Source organism: Talpa occidentalis, unplaced genomic scaffold (genome assembly GCF_014898055.3).
Source record: "Talpa occidentalis isolate TD23 unplaced genomic scaffold, MPIMG_talOcc4v2.1 talOcc4.13, whole genome shotgun sequence".
NCBI lineage: Eukaryota > Metazoa > Chordata > Mammalia > Eulipotyphla > Talpidae > Talpa > Talpa occidentalis.
In genome coordinates, this window is record NW_023601322.1 from 29,910,418 (window position 1) to 29,927,401 (window position 16,984).

A 16,984-nucleotide genomic window follows, 5' to 3' on the forward strand; every position below is an offset into this window, starting at 1 on the left:
ATGATTGAATAAGAATGACTTGGTTGATAGTTCAGTTCACCTAATTCAAAGGGAGTCTGGAAATTCTTCAAGTCAAAACAGTTTTCTATTCCTTTCCAACAATACCAAATGACAAAGAAAGCATCAATATTAAAGAAAAAAATAGATTCATTGGTGGACTGTGATATTCTGCTTATGGAAACTGAGAAAAAATGCAAGTCATTGTCTTTTGAGGCCTAATAAGGTTTACTGTCAGTATGAGAAGCTGAATTATTATTATACCTATGGAGAGGAAAGAGATGATCCCTTAGCATACTATGTGGGGTTTAGTTGCAGAACCAATTAATATTTCAATATATACAGGGAGAATCTGTATAAGAATGAGCCAATCCTGGCTGTGAAAGGACCAAGTACTGTTTTAAAAAGGGCAAGGATGGTTAGGGTGGGAAATCAATGGACATTCCTTCTTCTGCAAAGTCCTATGTGAAAGTACAGACAGTGGCATGATGAAATACATACCTGCTTTGTCTGAGTTTGCCTTTTGTGAAAGTTTACTCTGCCCTTTGAAATCACTCAGACCACCAACTCAGAAAGTTATCTGAATTTAAGGATTAAGAAATCATAGATTAGCCCTTTGCACTCCGCTGTCCCCTCTCAGGGGACATCGGAATTCTAGCATATCACTTGGATGTCCCCTCTCAGGGGACATTGCAATTTATTAGTGATTACGGGGAATTGAGGTTATTTCAACGCAACTTTTTGAGACATGCATGTTTCCCTGAAGTTTTATCTTGAAATGGCACAAGAAATTAAATCAAAATATCGTAAAATGGTTCGGAGTGCAAAGGGTTAGTAATCCTCTGAATCTAGAGCCCAGTATTCTTGACTTTATACACATTTCTGCTTTGGGGCTGATAAGAGGCCTGGAGTGAGTGCAGGAGTAATGCTTCCAGCATTTACAAATGTGACAAAATATGTTAAGTTTCACCTAAGGGCCTGATGATAAAAGGATGAATGGGGATGTTTTTAAACTTTTAAAAATTATGACTATTAAAAAAAAAAATAAATGCCACCTGAATAGAACAACATGTGTTCTGTTTGAAGCCTTAGTAACACAGAAGTCTTTTATTTCTTGTGTATACTATCAATTGGAATTTAGTTTGTGAAAATTTGCAGTATAGTGTGGAGAGATGACAACATAAAGCAAGACCATATCCATTATATTTGACATGCAGTATAACAGTTAAAGAATGTTGGCTCTGAAATCACAGGGTCAGGTTTCAAATCCTAGTATCTCAACTAGTAGGTAACCTTGGGTAAGATCATTACTAAACATCTGTGTGCCTCAGTTTCCTGAACTCTAAAATGAGGGTAATGATACTATCGCTCATTGAGAAATGTTGTGAAGCTAAACTGAGCTAATACATATTAAGGGCTTAGAATAACTGGCATTTAGTATGTTGTCAATAAATATATGTTGATTTCTATATTTGATGACTCTATCTACATTTTAAATGTTTTCCTTTCCCCTAAATTTTGCGAAAAATATTTTATTCCTATTATTTAGATTTTAGGACTTATAAAGTAAGAGCACTACAACATTTTGCAGGTTTTGATCTTTAAACTTAAAAAAAATCCAGCTTTAGAGAAAACAGTGAACTACTTTGAATCCATAAATCCAAAATAATTATAAACTAAATTAGTAAATCCTCGTCAAAGATGCTGTTTCAGTAAGCAAACAAACTAGGATAGAAATGAGAAATACATGGCTCTCACTAGAAAGAAGCCCTAGGGCTCCTTCACAGATACTGCCAAGAGATTCCTATCTTGAAGCTCTAAATTCTTCATGATTCTTTCCTTCTCTCTGTGCCCAATATTCTAAACTCAGATATTCAGTATCCTGGTAAGCAAAAGCTGTTCATATTTTATGCTGGGGTTTCATCACTATTATAGGTAAGGAAATGTAGTTTCAATTATTCTTTGAGAAGAAAAGTATCCCAATACCCAGAAGTGTATCTTACATATGACATGTGTAACTAGAGGAATAAAACCACCAGTACTTTCTTCCATGAAGTAATTAAGTTATTATATACAGCTCATATGATAGGCAGCTGAGCAAATGGATGGTTTCTTAAATGAACAGACCAATGAGATGCAATGTTGATATGAGTGCATATATATATATATATCTTGAATGTAAGACATAAACATGTTCCATATAATAAGGAGAAGTGCTAAAGTCTATTTGAAGTCTTACTAATTAAGGGACTATTAAGAAAAATGTATCTCTCCCTAGTTTTGAGGTGATTTGCATAATCTCTGAAAAATTAACATTTACCTTTGAAGAAAGCAATTCGATACATGGGTTGGAGGGTATATGACTGCAGACTATAAGGCAGCATATTAAACAGGTGCACAATGGATGGAGAGACCATGAAGGGACAAGAAAAATGCTCTGTGCCCTTAATTGCTTTTCAAAATCAAACTCCATCATGGCTTGTTCTAGCCTAAACAGAAGAAATAAGAAAAGCATTTCTTGGAGGAAATGATGGTTCTGGGGTAAGACCAGCATTCATGGTTAAAGTGTGGTTCCTCAAAAGGAAAATGAGGACTTTCATTTTAGTAGTAGTAATAATAATAATAATAATAATAATAATAAAATAAAAGGAGATTGTGTAAAGAGGCACAGGCCTGAGGTTAAGGTTAGAACCCCTTTAAAATGATTGAACTTAAGCAGGCTTTTTTTTTTAAATCTCTAATTGAATTAAATGCCTGTTAAATAAAACATCAACACGCTCTGGAGCAATACAACAAAATCCAGACTCTCCACAACATCACAATGTCTAGGATATGATCTAAAATTATTTGACATATGAGGAGCCAGGAAAATGTGACATATTTTCAAAAGATGAGACAAAAAACAAATGTCAACTGTGAGATAGTCAGAATCATGGAATTAGTAGCTGAGCACTTAAAGCAGCTATTATAACCATGCTCAGTGAAATAAAATATGCTTATAATGAATGGAAAGATAGACAATCTTAGTAGATAGAGAAAATAACATGAAAATTAGAGACAGAAAAATATAGTAGTGGAAAATGTGCACAATAGCTGAATGGAAATGACAGGAAAAACAGAGGGTAAACTTGAAGATACATCAATGGAAACCACCTAGTCTAAAGATGAGAAAGAATAAAGTTGGAGAAACAGTGAACAGAGTCTTAGGGACCTGTGGGAAAACTGGAATGCTGTAACATGTAGTGGAATCCCAGAAGCACAGAAAAGTGGAGCTGAGTGAATATTAGAAAAAATGACTGAAAATCTCCCAAATATGGTCAGAGACTTAAACTTAGAGATTTGAGATTTAATAAACTCTAAAACAAGATAAAAACAAAGAGAACCATGATAGTTACATCACAGTCACATAAATGAAAGCCAAAGAGAAAAGAGAATGTTGACTACATATAGAGAAAAACAATATATTAAATAGACGGGAAGGATGGACAATGAGCATTCATTTCTATCTTTGTAGGCCACCAATAGTGTAACAACATTTTAAAGTGCTTAAAGAAAATAAAGATCAATCTGAATTCTTTGTCTAGTGAAATATTCTTGAACAATTAAGGTAAAATAATTCATTTACAGAGGAAGGAAAGCTAAGAGAATTTACTGCCAGTGGAACTACATTGTAAGTATGCAAATGAAAGTTCTCCAGTTTGAAGAAAAATGAAACCAGTTGGGAACTCAGATGTTTAGAAATGAATGAAGTATCTATGAAAAATAAATTATTTTTTCTCTTATTTTCTTTAAAATACTTATGAATATATATAGTAGCGCCATATAGTAGAAATATAATGTGAATCATCTAAGTAAAATCTAGTAGCCACATCAAAAAGTAAAAGAGACATTAGCCTTAACATATACAAAATAATATATAAATTATAATTTTTACATGTAATCAATATAAAAATTGTTAGGTGTTTCACATATTTTTTCATACCGTCTTCTAAAACTAGCATGCATTTCAGACATATAGCATATTCCAATGCAAAACAAGCACATTTCAAGTGCTCAAAAGCCACTGTAAAGGACAGTGTTAAAGATTTATTTATTTATTTATTTACTTAAAGATTTATTTATTTATCCATACAAGAGCTGGGGTACAAGCCAGAGATGCGGGGGGTGAGAGGATTCCCAGAGACAGAATGGGGAACAGAAAAGGCAGACGGACAGAAATACACTGTTGAGCGGAGCAGTGGGCGAGATAGGAGAGGTCTGCTACACCATATGGGTTTCTCTCTGGCCAGCTGGGAATCGAATCCACACTGCAGAGGCTGTGGACAGCTTCACAGTGCTGTGCTCAACCCTCTGAGCCACCAGGGAGGCCCTGGACAGTGTTAATTTAAAGCAAAAATTGTTTTTTGGCATTTATAGGTATAAATGTAATGCAAATGACAACGATGACAAAGGATGGTGGGGGGAAGAGCTGTGAAGCTTCCACATTTTTACATGAAGTGGTATAATATTAAATTTAAGTACATGGTGAAAATACATACTGTTATCTTTGGAGCAATCACTAAAACAATTAGTGCAAAGAGGTATAGTTAAAAAGGTAATAGATTCATTAAGATAGAATGCTAGCAAATTTAAATATTTAAAATCCACAAGACAACAGAAAAGGAAAATTAGAGATACACAAAGTAGAGGAAACAATCAGAAAACAAATGATAATATGACAGATCTCAATCTAGCTAAACCAACAATTACATTGTTCAAGCACTAGACACTTCAATGTCTGGAGATCAACATAATGAATACAAACACAAGGTTGAATTATATGCTGTGTACAAGAGACATACTTTAACTATAAAAAAAAGACAGGTGGAAATTATTTAACCTTTCATGGAGAAAGATATAACATGCGAACAGTAAATATAAGAAAATGACTATGGAATGGCAAAAATATCAGATAAAATAGACTTCGAAACAAAGAATATCACAAAAGATAGAAAGGGAAAACTCAAAATAGAAAGTTCAATTAATCAGGATGATCTAACAATCATATATATATATATATAGGTATATATATATTAGGTATACATTTATAGGTATATATATATATATATATATATATTAGGTGTATATTAGGTGTTTTACATATATATATACACCTAATAACAAAGCCCTAAAATACAGGAAACAAAAATGGAGAGAATTAAAAAAAGGGAGAAACAGCAGTTCTACAAGCAGTGCTAACAGCCTCTTTGAAGTTATTGTTAAAACTAGAAACAAAAAATCAGTAATAACATAAAAGACCTGAATGATACCATCAACTACCTTGAGCTAATCTGTATTTCTAAAACAATAGACAACCAACAACTGCAGAACCAGTACTCTTTTCAAATGCATGGGGCACCCTGACTAAGAGACCATATTCTGGTCACAGAATCAAAACTGCTATCTTTCCTTGCCTCCCTTAAAAAACAAAATAAACTTTTTGGGAAAGTAAAAGCTCTTTTTCCCCCCAAATGACAGGTGATGTTCAGATTACAGGTTATTAACAAGTGCTCAAACTATCAACAGAAATCATCACATTGTTATAGTTATATGGACAGCCTTAGAGAATCTCGAATTTAAGATAACTGAGTGAGACTAAATATTCAATACATTTTCTAGGGGCTTCCCTGGGGGTGCAGGGGGTTAAGACACAGCATTATGAAGCAATCTGCAGCCACTGCAGCACGAGTTCGATCCCGGCCATGGAGCAGCAGACCTCTCCTGACTGGCCCGCTGCTCCCCTCAGCAGTGTCTTTCAGTACATCTGCCTGTTCTGCTCCCTACTCTGGTGAGTCCTCTCACCCCCCATATCTCCGGCCTGTGCCCCAGCTCTTATATGCATAAATAAATAAATCTTTTCTAAAAAAAAGAAAAAAAAAAAAAATACATTTTCTAAAAGACACTGTAATGATTATTCAATACTTTATTATAGTTTCAGGTTGCTTCCTTTGTGAAACCATTTTTCTAGATTTCTATTAACTTGATTTTAAGGCTAGAACACTGATTTCCCTAAGGAAAAGAGAAAGCTCCGACTCAATTTCCATAGCAACTCTAAATCCATCACACTATATTTGCATATGGGAGTTTGACTTAAATACATTACTCTGTGAATTGGCAATGTGTCTAAGCTGTGGTTGCTATAGGAACCATAACTTCAAATTTCCTTTTAAGTTAAGTATGTCTTCAAACCTAAAAACTGACCAAGGTTCAAAGATGGTTTACAGTGATAAGTCCATAAATACTGTATCATTATGAAAATGAGAATTATAACACAGTCTTTGGTTTATAGACCAAAAGGAATTCAAGATATGATTTGTCAGAATGCAGATGGAATAAGACTCACCAGCAGCCACACACCCTTATCTGACAACCTCTGCTTATGCTGAAGCTTGCACAATCCAGGTAAATCACCCAACTACACACAGACATCAAGTGCTGACTTCTCTGAGATGGCAGAAAAAGCTAGCACATTCTCACAAACACAGAATGCACCAAGTATGTGGAGTATATCTCTTCACACACAAGCAAATAATTTGTGGTGCGTGGCGACATAAGCAGTCGGATGTAAAAGCACCATTATTTTGCTGGCCAATGTACACAGTCCTTTCTTAATTATTGACAGTGCTAATCCATTCCATCATGTTTCTTACTCTACACAGTCCCTCTGACACAAAAAAGATGCTCTGGATCTTCCACTTAATGCTTTTATTGACTGATTACAGTCAGGTCTCGCAAGTTAATTATAATATTAGCCTATGGTAAAATTTGGGGAAAGATATATATATTGCAAAATGAACCAAGAATTCCAAAACCAAAAATGAAAAAAATGTAAATCATCTATTTTGGATTATACCAGCCATTCCTTGTTTCCACGAATGGAGATAATTAAAAAATGACCAACACTTAGAGAAATGACTGCTGAATTCTACTAACCTGGATCACTGTGAGAGAACTGTGATACATATATATGAATTTCCTAGACAGCAGAACCTCACCGCATCAAGCATTTTAATTTATCTTAAATTTTGGATGGGCAAAAATCAGACTTGTGTATGAAGAGGATGGCCATAGGCAGAGAGAGAAGTTTAGACTGTAAAAATAGTTCATGGGGGCGATGATTAAACAGAGAGAGTTAAATAGAATTTTAAGAACTTGATGGGCGCTCCGAGTGCACCGCTTAGTCATGTGGGTGTCACACAGACCCTGGGGACTGCTGAGAGGCCTGGAGCTAGATGATTCCATAATAAGGGTTGTTCAGTATGGTTTTGTTATGTTTTTTTGGCTTTTCTTTTATTGATGCTTGTACTTTCTGTTGATATCAGTGTACTCCTTGTCCTAATAAGTTACATGCTGAGATAAGTCCATGTTTGTTGTAATTATGTCTAAATAAAGAAAGAGCACATAGACTCTGGACAAGTATTCTAGGAACTCTCATGAGGAGAGAGTGAAGTGCATGCATTTCATAGCACAGATTTTACAACACCTATTCTCAGACTAAGAAGATATTTGGCTTATATTTTCTAGGTACTATTGCTAAGAGTTGGATACATGGCTTCTAGAAAAAAATGATGCCTTATTGTATTTAAAAGGAGCTTTCTCATATAACAGCTTAAAAAAATTGTTCTATACGGAGTATAGAACTTCTTAAGAGATTTTTGCATGGAACAGTTTTACTACCCCACAATATCCAATAGCCAGAACAAGCTTATGAAAAAAAGGATGGCTGGCTTGACTTTCTTCCCAATCAGGATCAATGAAGTAAACATGGTTAGGAGCTATCAGCAACCCAAGTCTCAGCAGTTGCCGTCTGCTGGAATATTTAAAATCCAACCTATTATTTGTTGACTTGTTTCCCAAGTTTTGTCAAGGTTAAATGTATTTCTCTCTCAGGTTCATGTAGTTCTCTATCAAAATGGCCTAAATTTCTCTGCAGATCGGTGAAAGACAGATGAGAGAATTCCTAGAGAATAAGTCCAACGAAGTGTAACAGTTCTGTTTGGAGGAGTAGGAGTGTGGGGTGCCAATTCAAAGACATGTTATGATTGTGGAAGAAAAATATCCTGAGGCCTGTCCAATTTCACTACTAAAAACTTGACAAAGTGGCAGCTGGGTTTCAAGATGAACCTTTCTATACTTCATTAACCACTACAGAAAAAGACCTGAAGATGAAAAATACCAAGCACCCTTGATTTTCTTACCGGCTTACCCTCTCACTCCCTGCACCTGCCAAATTTCCAGCTCTGGAGAAAACATGCTGCTCCTTTTCTTGACTTTAACTTCTAGAAGCAAGAGAGTTTCTAACAAAAGTTGAAAGCCAATTTGAATCACCATGAATTTTTACTTCTCAAATTTCTTCTGCTTAATTTTCATCCACCTCCCCCTGATAACTTCTGCTCCCCAAAGTGAATATTCCCCCTTTCCTCCCAGAGATGCCCCAGGCCTCACTTTCTCCTTCCAGCTTCAAAGTCATGATCCATCGATATTTTCCTCCTTTTTCCTATTGTCAATATTTCTTCCCATGGACTTTTCTTTCATCTTACAAATCTGCTCATGGTGCCTTGTCCTACAAGTAAACAAAATGGAACCATCCGCCTTCCACTCTCACTTCCTGATACTACTACCATCAGCTTTTCCCCTCAGCCAGCCAAATGTTTTTATTTTTCTCAAATTTTCTTTTTAAATTTATTTTCCCCTTCTCAAATTTTTACCAGATAAATTCATTAAAGGTGAAATCTATACTTATACATCATTTTTCACACTTGTCAATGCCCTTGTCAAGTCACCGCAATCTAGATGTATGGCCTCAGCATTTTAATGGACTGATTCTCTATAGGATTATTAATCACCTCCTAGGAGCCACATCTCTTTGGCCTAATTTCAGACTTTGGCTATTTGATCTCTCTGAAATTACTATTTGGCACTTTTTGGTGATTCCTCTTTCTAGAAATTTCCTAGTATTTGTTTTCTGTTGCTGGTTTTCTAGTATTTTCCCTGATGTTCATCTTTTCCTCAGCTTCCTTTTCCTCTTCCCCTTAAATATAAATATTCCCAAAGATTTGTGCTTGTCTTATATAAGCTTATTCTACTGCTTCAAAATTAGATTTTTGCACTGTCTCAATTTCCTTCTTCCAAGTCATTCTTCAACCCATTTCTGGTCCCAACATTTCATCAAATGACTCCCAAGTTGAGAAATCAATTGGATTCTCCAGTCTTCCTTTCACTTGACTTCTTAGCAAATTTAGACTATATTGACCATTTTGATTCCTTCCTTCTTGCTCAATACTCACTTCCAGTTTGAATCACAAGGAGAGGTGGAGATTCACAAATGTTTCCCTCTAGCCTGATTGTCTCTGAGCTTCAGGCATATGCATGCACACACATACATATAATGTCTATTTAGAGCTCCTCTAAGATGTAGCAAAGAAATCTCAAACTCAGAATGTTAAAAAAAAAAAAAAATTAGGATCTCTTCCTATATCTGGTTTTCTTTCAGCACTTCCTGAACTACCATCCATGAAGTAGTGTGAGACAAATCAAGAAGACATGCTAGAAACCTTCCTCTTCTCTTTTATACTAATGTCCACCCATTATCCAATCTATTTTACCTCCTAAATATCTCAGATTTATCTATTCCTCCTCATCTATACTCACTATTTTAATCTTGATGAACAAGAATCCATCTACCATACTCATGAGTTCTTATGTGTCCATGTCTGTGTGCAGATTTAACAGGCCTAACCCGGGAGATGAGAAAACTAAGTCTGGTTGGGTTACAAAACCTGCCCCAAGTGGCAGGCATGGTAACTTAAAGCCACATTTGACTCCAAAGTTAGTGCCATAGGAAAGAAAAGAAAATAAATTATAATATTAAGCAAATCACATGGACATAAAGGAAGTAAGAAAATGGCCTTTCTTTTCATTTTTGTTAATGATAGGATAAGACTATTTGTGACAACTATTATATAATCATATCATTCACACAGAATAGACAGGACATGATAATTTCAAAGATACTCTTTCTCACTTCTGCCATCCCTACACACACACACTTTCCCTGGAACCATATAAGAATTAGTTGCAGACATGATGTGTTAATTTTGATATTGTTAGTATACTTTCAGAAATTGTGCCAGATTTCCAATGGTCTCAGCCTATCTGTAACATAATCATGAAACCCTAAACAAGAAAAAGACATCAGAAATAGTGAGGAAAATTTTGTCACATAGCTATTACTATCTATTTATTATTGCTGTAATAATTTCTAATCCATTCTGACTGGACATAAAGAAGCAATCACTATTATTTACTAATTTAACAAGTGTGAACAACGCTTTTTACATTTGGGAGGGAGACAAATGGCTTCTGAGAATTTCATTGTTTAACTGCCCAGTAGCACAACTGTTGTTTATAATAAGGACCCCAGTTTTACATGAACACATTCTGCTTGGTAAAGTCTGCATTTTATGCAGGGATGTTTTTAATATATTTTAGAAAGATTTTTAATCCACAAAAGTTTTTTTTAAGTGTAAAATTCTAGGAATTTATCCCTCGTGACTTCACTTTTGGATGAAGCCTTGCTGGCTATTAACACTTGAAAACTGACACTGCACTTACAGGACACAGGATGCATAGTTCATGAATTCCCTTTGAAGGATTACAGATGAAGACCCATACTTAAAAGTATAAATCAGCTCATATTTTGATCTATAATGCCAGTAATTAAGCAGTAAAAAATATTTCTGCCAAAATCTAAAAAGACTAGAAATTTCCCAGCAAAACAAGAAGGAAAATGGAACCTATCCTGGAATATTATTTTTAACATTCAGATTCAGTTTTATAAAGCAAGTAGTTCTGCTTTTTGAATTGTATAAATCATGATCATTACTTATGATAGCTAGGTCCCTGCTAGAAAGATAAATGTGATCAAACAGACAATACAAATCATCCAGAAGCACACAAATCCCAGCAGCTGGGGGATTAATTAGACAGAGGGAAGCACAGGAAGGTCTGAGCTATTTTCCAAAATGAAAGTGATTCTGATTTCACTGTTACAATACCTGCTGTGGGGGAGTTTGCATGGTGAGACTTTTTTGGCAGATTGAAGATCTGTTCACCAGGGTCGGGAGGAGGAATTGCATCTTGCCCTTGTCGTGCTTCCACAGGATCATATTCCTTCCCATCATAGTTAGCATCATAGAATTTTTTAAACCACTGAATAAAATCCAGGTTGTCCTGGAAACGTCCTTTCACTAGCTTCTCCACTGGAATTACCTGCAATATAAAATCACAAACCTCAGGGATTTTGTCTTGAATACAGCTGCAGAGTACCTGAAGGGTAACTATATCCAACATGTCTGCAATTCATGACTGCTCCGCTTTCCCCCAACTTCTGAGCCAGCTGTATCCTAGAATTTATGTAATTTTCTTTATCCTATTAAAAAAGTGAACTAGAATGTTAGAGTTGCTTCTCCTGTGAACAAACCAGACAAAATAATGAATACCCTCAGCCATCAAGAGGGGCTGCTCATCTTTATGGCATGTTGATTACCAAAGCATCTCCCCCCAAAACATGAGCTGGGTGTTGTGCTATTTCAAGATTGATGGATTTTTTTCCATTTCTTGGTCTACAACTTGGTAAGCGGTGAGATAAACTCTTATAAGGATTATAGCCACCAGAGAATGTGAATAAGATTCAAATCATTGCAAACATTACACTAATCTAATGGTTCATATGGAACAAAATGAATTTTCATAGGGTTTATCTGCAATGCAGAGAAGTATGAAAGTGACAGATTACACAGGAGCACAGCCATATGCTATGGGAGTGTGGATAAAAGCACATGGAGGCTGGTGAAGGGGATCAGAGAAGTCATTCTGGAGGAGGAGTTTCACAGCATTTATATCAACTTCTGAAACAGGAATCTCAGTTTTGTGGAGATAATCTTTCCTGATGGCAACCTAAAGAGCCAACCAGTCATCCCTCTAGAGAGCTTATGGCACCTGCAGAATTAGGACAAAAAAAAATGGGGCATGATTGCTAAGCATTAATTAGGTGGGTTGCTACTTTTGAAGGAAAATAGAAAAGTACCTTGATATCCAAACTGCACCATTACCAGATTCTTACTTTCTCATCTTTGGGTTGGAACTCTAGTTCAATGTGAGCCATGAGAACTAAGAAGTTAGGAAGGAAGTCAGCTCATATGTATGTAAAATATGTTTGAGTGTGAGATTCTGACAGAAACAGCACTAAAAGCACCTGGCTTCATCATGTAATGATATGAATAGAAGCTGTATAAACTAAATTTACATATAAACTATATATATATGTATATAAACTAAGCAAAACCTTGCTACCAGAGGAGCTATAATATTATGATAGCATACACAATGGATAACCTTTAAAAATCTACAAACACCTTAAAAATTATGACAACTTGAAAGAAAAAAAGGAACCGAAGCACTTAGGCCACCTATACTAAATCATTAGCAGTAAATTAAAAAAATATTTTTATGTAGCTGAAATGAAATAAGTACAGAATGAAATCAAGAGAAGCAAACTTTTGGAGGAGACCACACTTTTCATAGACTCTTCCAGCAATGGAAGATGCTTATATAGAATTCCTTTCATACATGCACTTAATTGACTGATTAATGAAATATATTTTCACATCTTCTGATTTATAAGTTTTGTTTATGCTGATATTGACTGTTTCACAAAGTGCCTTCTTAGTCCATAAGGCCCTTTAACATGCTGCTATATTTTCTGCCAAATAAGTGGACATTTAAAAACAGCTTTAGATAATGGTAATACATTAGCGGTTCAAAGAAGGCACTTAACTCTGTTGACTTAATTTTGCACTCAGTCCCTTCCAGAGGCAGAAGTTAAAAATCAGAAGCAAAGAAAATCAGTGGCAAGCCTATCTCTTCAGAGAAGCTTCCCATGTGCTGTTAAGCTATGACATACAGGAACAAGAACCACTGTCTCTATCCAAGGGCTTTTGGGTAGAATCACAGCTAGAGAAGCCAACATAGGTCATCAAGATCAAGGGAGCTCCTCTATAAGAATGTTATTGTCAATATTCTTAAAAACAGTTCACCCTTCTGTGTATGTACACTTCTAGTGAGATATGGAGGCTACTTTTATATTATATAGCACGTTCTATCAATAAGCCTACAAACTGCCTTCTTTTTGATCTAGAAACATGTATAGAAAAATGAATGAAAGGGCCTCCCTGGTGGTGTAAGGGGCTAAGCACTGCATTAGGAAGCAATCCGCAGCCTCTGTAGCAGCACAAGTTCGATCCCTGGTCAGCCACGGAGAAACTCACATGGTGAGGCAGACCTCTCCTGTCTTGCCCGCTGCTCCCCTCAGCAGTGTACTTTGGTCAATCTGCCTGTTCTGTTCCCCACTCTGTCTCTGGTGAATCCTCTCACCCCCTACACCTCTGGCCTGTACCCCAGCTTGTATGCATAAATAAATAAATCTTAAAAAAAAAAAGAATGAGAAAGATGTAATTAATACTAATAGTAAGTAAGGAGAACCTGCACAGCTCTGGATTTGAATATATATGGAAAGAACTAGTTGAAAATTAACCAGAGAAAGAACATAAAGTTGAAAAGAGTCCAAATTCTTAAGATGTTAAAGAGAACATGTTCTGAAATACAATTTCTGAGAAAGTGAGAAGCTAAGATTTTCTTAATATTTTCATAAGAATGTTTTGATATAGGAAGATATTAATATTAATTGCATTAAATTTTAAAAATATATGGTTTCCCAAACTTTGTTCTTTTCCCTTAGCTTCCATCTTTTATGACCCAGTAATTTATTTTTTATTTCCATAGCCCATTTATTGCTCTATTTATGCAAGTTTCCCTTTCTCCCTTTATTCAAAATTCCTTTCTTTTCAAGTCCCTCTAAGAGACAGATCTTAAATAAAGAACATGCAGAAATTGAGTGGATTTTAGCAATATTTCTTTATTAGGGGGAACAGGACTCCAGTTTTACTCCATTTATGTCATTCCAGGACTAAATTATAATAATTCAACAGGGAAAAGGCAATTTATGAAGGTTGACTTAGTATCTACACTATGATAGACATCCTCACATGCATTTAAACTCCATAATCAGAGGTAAGGCGTTTTAGTTCCATTTTATGGATGGGTAAACAGGCTCAAATAATTTAAATACTTTGCTCATGTCATGGAATTGGGATTCCAACCATTTTCACTGTAACAAGCTGTTTCTCCAAAGGAACAAAAAACACAAAGAACCACAGTGGCATCTGGTAAACATAAAAATTTCTCATCTGCAATGCTAAACAGAATAACCACATTTGAGCATTTGTAATTCCTGTTAGGGTGTTTAGTCTAATGGTGATAAGTTTAGAAATCTCCTTAAATAAAAACCTCAGACAAATACAGGAAGTGAGGGTTGGTGCTTTATGCTATGTACAGACCCCAATCTACTGCTGTGGTATCAGGGTATGTCCCATACACAGATATACTTTTGGATTTTTGCATTTCTGTGCAAAAAATATTTTTAGGGAAGGCAATGCATTTTTATGGAGGTATAAGTTAGTTTCTTACCTTATCAACATTCATTCGCTTAAACGATGCTTGCAGAAGTTTAAAATTGTGAATATACTCATGCTCCAGCTTTGCTTGAAATTTTACTTTCTTCAAACTAATGCAGCCTGGAAAAAGCATGTCCATGAACTGGCAATAGGCAGCTCCTGGAAAGAGACAAGACAAGTACTTGTGAGAGTCTGATATTAGCTGGTGTCACAGGATAGCTAGGCAGGAAGGAGCCCTCCTGGGCACTGGCTGGCTTCTCCTTGCACTTACACCTCCTTGTCAGTCAGGTTGGGTGCTGGAGGGAAGGGCCAGCCTTTCCTTAAGGCAGCTCTGCCACTTCTCCTCCTAGTCACCATACCACATGGAGGGTGCATTCACCACAGCATCATCAAATTCCACAAACAACTGGGGTAGGAAATTGGGATAAGAACAACTCTTAGCTTTTACCAGGAAAAAAAGGAAGATTTTTTTTCTTCCATCTAGTGGCTACCAGCTCCATGTTCTCAAAATATATAAATATAAGAGAAAAACAGCTGAAAATTTAAATAGGAGGAATTATAAAACTTCTCAGGAAATGTGTAGCTAAAAAACCACATATATGCCCAAGCTGTTTTATCCATCTTGCAAAATGACTTAGGTGAAACTGTAACTCAGCCGTCTAATGCCATAACCAGTTGTTTACCAATTTAATTCCAGTCCAGAGCAATGGGGTTCCTACATTAACATGAAGGATGAGGACATGGAGATTCTGAAAATTTATAAAACCTCAGAATCCTGCTGTTTATGACTGAGAAATAAAAATAACAGAAATATTCAATGATTTCCCTAAGGAAGTGGTCAAGAAAAGTCTGATTTTTTTAAAGAACTCTTAGATCATGACAACATTAACTACAAAGACTTCCAAGATCATATTTACTGATTCATAGCTTCTTAATAGTACAGGATAAAGGCATTTACAGAAAAGAAATTCAAAGCCAGAATGACCATTTTTCTTCTACAAGGAAGAAAAGCAACTGAGTGGCAAGAATGGGAACAAGCAGCCATGTTTGTGATCTTGCTTTTCTTACTTCCCACATCTATCAGTCTGTTTCTAGAATATGCCAATAATAGACCTTTCTGGAATATGAAGGGCAACCCTCATTCTTTGGTACCAAGGTTTCTGTGAAAATCTTTTCATTTCATTAAGGTGACTCATCTTTACATGGAAGAATCCACTCCATTTCTAATGTCAAATTGATGTTAAGAATCCTTTCCTGAGATAGGAATCCAAAACAGGAGGGAAGGAGTTGTTAGGGATCTGAGGACTATTAGAACAGGAAGTGGTGGGGCAAATCATTATTTGTACAGAAGAGGATAAGGTGGTGAAATTTAGGTCACCATAATTATCACCTCTAGAATCTTTGCATCTGTGATACATCTCAGACGCCAGCACCCCAACGACTATGTATTAGTGTGTTCTTAGTCAAGCAGATGGTATTTCTTAAAAACAAGACCAAATAAAACAAATCCAAACAAAAACATTAGGGGAGGTAAGGGAAACATCATGATCGTGGGGGCATTCTTACAGTCATCATCCAATTACTCAGTTCTTCCTTTTAAAGTACCACCAGATGGAGCAAATTCCAACAGCCACTTCAACATTATTTTTATGTAGATGGGCATGTTTAAACACAACTGTCTCATCACCTGCTTTTCAAAGAGTTATTTTCACTTTTTTCTAGAGTTTAGCATAAAATTTACCTTTGAAAACCAGATATTTATGTATTCTCACAAACCAACCAGCCAAATTACTCCTCTTCTAAGTTTAAAAAGTAATAACAATTTTTTGGGAAAAAAATTTACAAATAGGGAGAGTTGGAAGAAGGAAAGAAAAAGCATCTCTAGTTTCCACCCATGAAAACTGCTTTTAAGGCTGTGGGGCATACCAAAAAAATTTTTTTTTTTTAATTTAACAGGTCATGATTCCCTTTCTGGCTCATTTAATATTCCCTATGATGTTTTTAATAGCTTTCTGATTTTTATATCATGCTTACAACTTTCTCAAATCAATATTACATAAGTATTCATGTGTATTTTCTTCAAGTACTTTTATGATCTCAAGTTCAACATTTACGTTCTCAATCCATGTGGAATTAATTTTGCTCTGATATAGAGAATAGTTCTAATTTTAGTTCTAATTCCAAATGTTAGAGGAAATTCCTCTTTTGGTCCCCCAGCACTTGGGTACCTTCCCCTCTGGGTCGATACTGCAGTGGGCTGTCTCTCACCATAGTGTTGACACTGGGCACACACTCCTGTCTCCCCACTAGTGGTCAAGATGCAGACCCTGATAATGGATGCATTTAATTTGACTAATGTTGACTGTAGCGTGATT

General features: G+C 35.8%; 1 protein-coding gene and 1 long non-coding RNA gene across 3 annotated transcripts in view; one reads left to right on the forward strand and one right to left on the reverse strand.

Moving 5' to 3' along the window:
• MAPRE2 (microtubule associated protein RP/EB family member 2) overlaps positions 1-16,984 on the reverse strand; it is a 146,779-nt gene that overhangs the window by 23,291 nt on the left and 106,504 nt on the right. For both annotated transcript variants that reach the window (XM_054694101.1, XM_037508663.1), the window contains 2 exons: positions 14,623-14,768; positions 11,094-11,307 (listed from right to left, as the gene is read on the reverse strand). In XM_054694101.1, the coding sequence (XP_054550076.1) occupies positions 11,094-11,307; positions 14,623-14,768 (360 nt within the window). The remainder of the gene's footprint in view (positions 1-11,093; positions 11,308-14,622; positions 14,769-16,984) is intronic.
• The window catches only part of LOC119243109 (uncharacterized), a 32,761-nt gene that overhangs the window by 4,654 nt on the left and 11,123 nt on the right, over positions 1-16,984 (forward strand). The window contains exon 2 of the long non-coding RNA XR_005124637.2: positions 6,326-6,438. This is a non-coding gene — a long non-coding RNA (uncharacterized LOC119243109). The remainder of the gene's footprint in view (positions 1-6,325; positions 6,439-16,984) is intronic.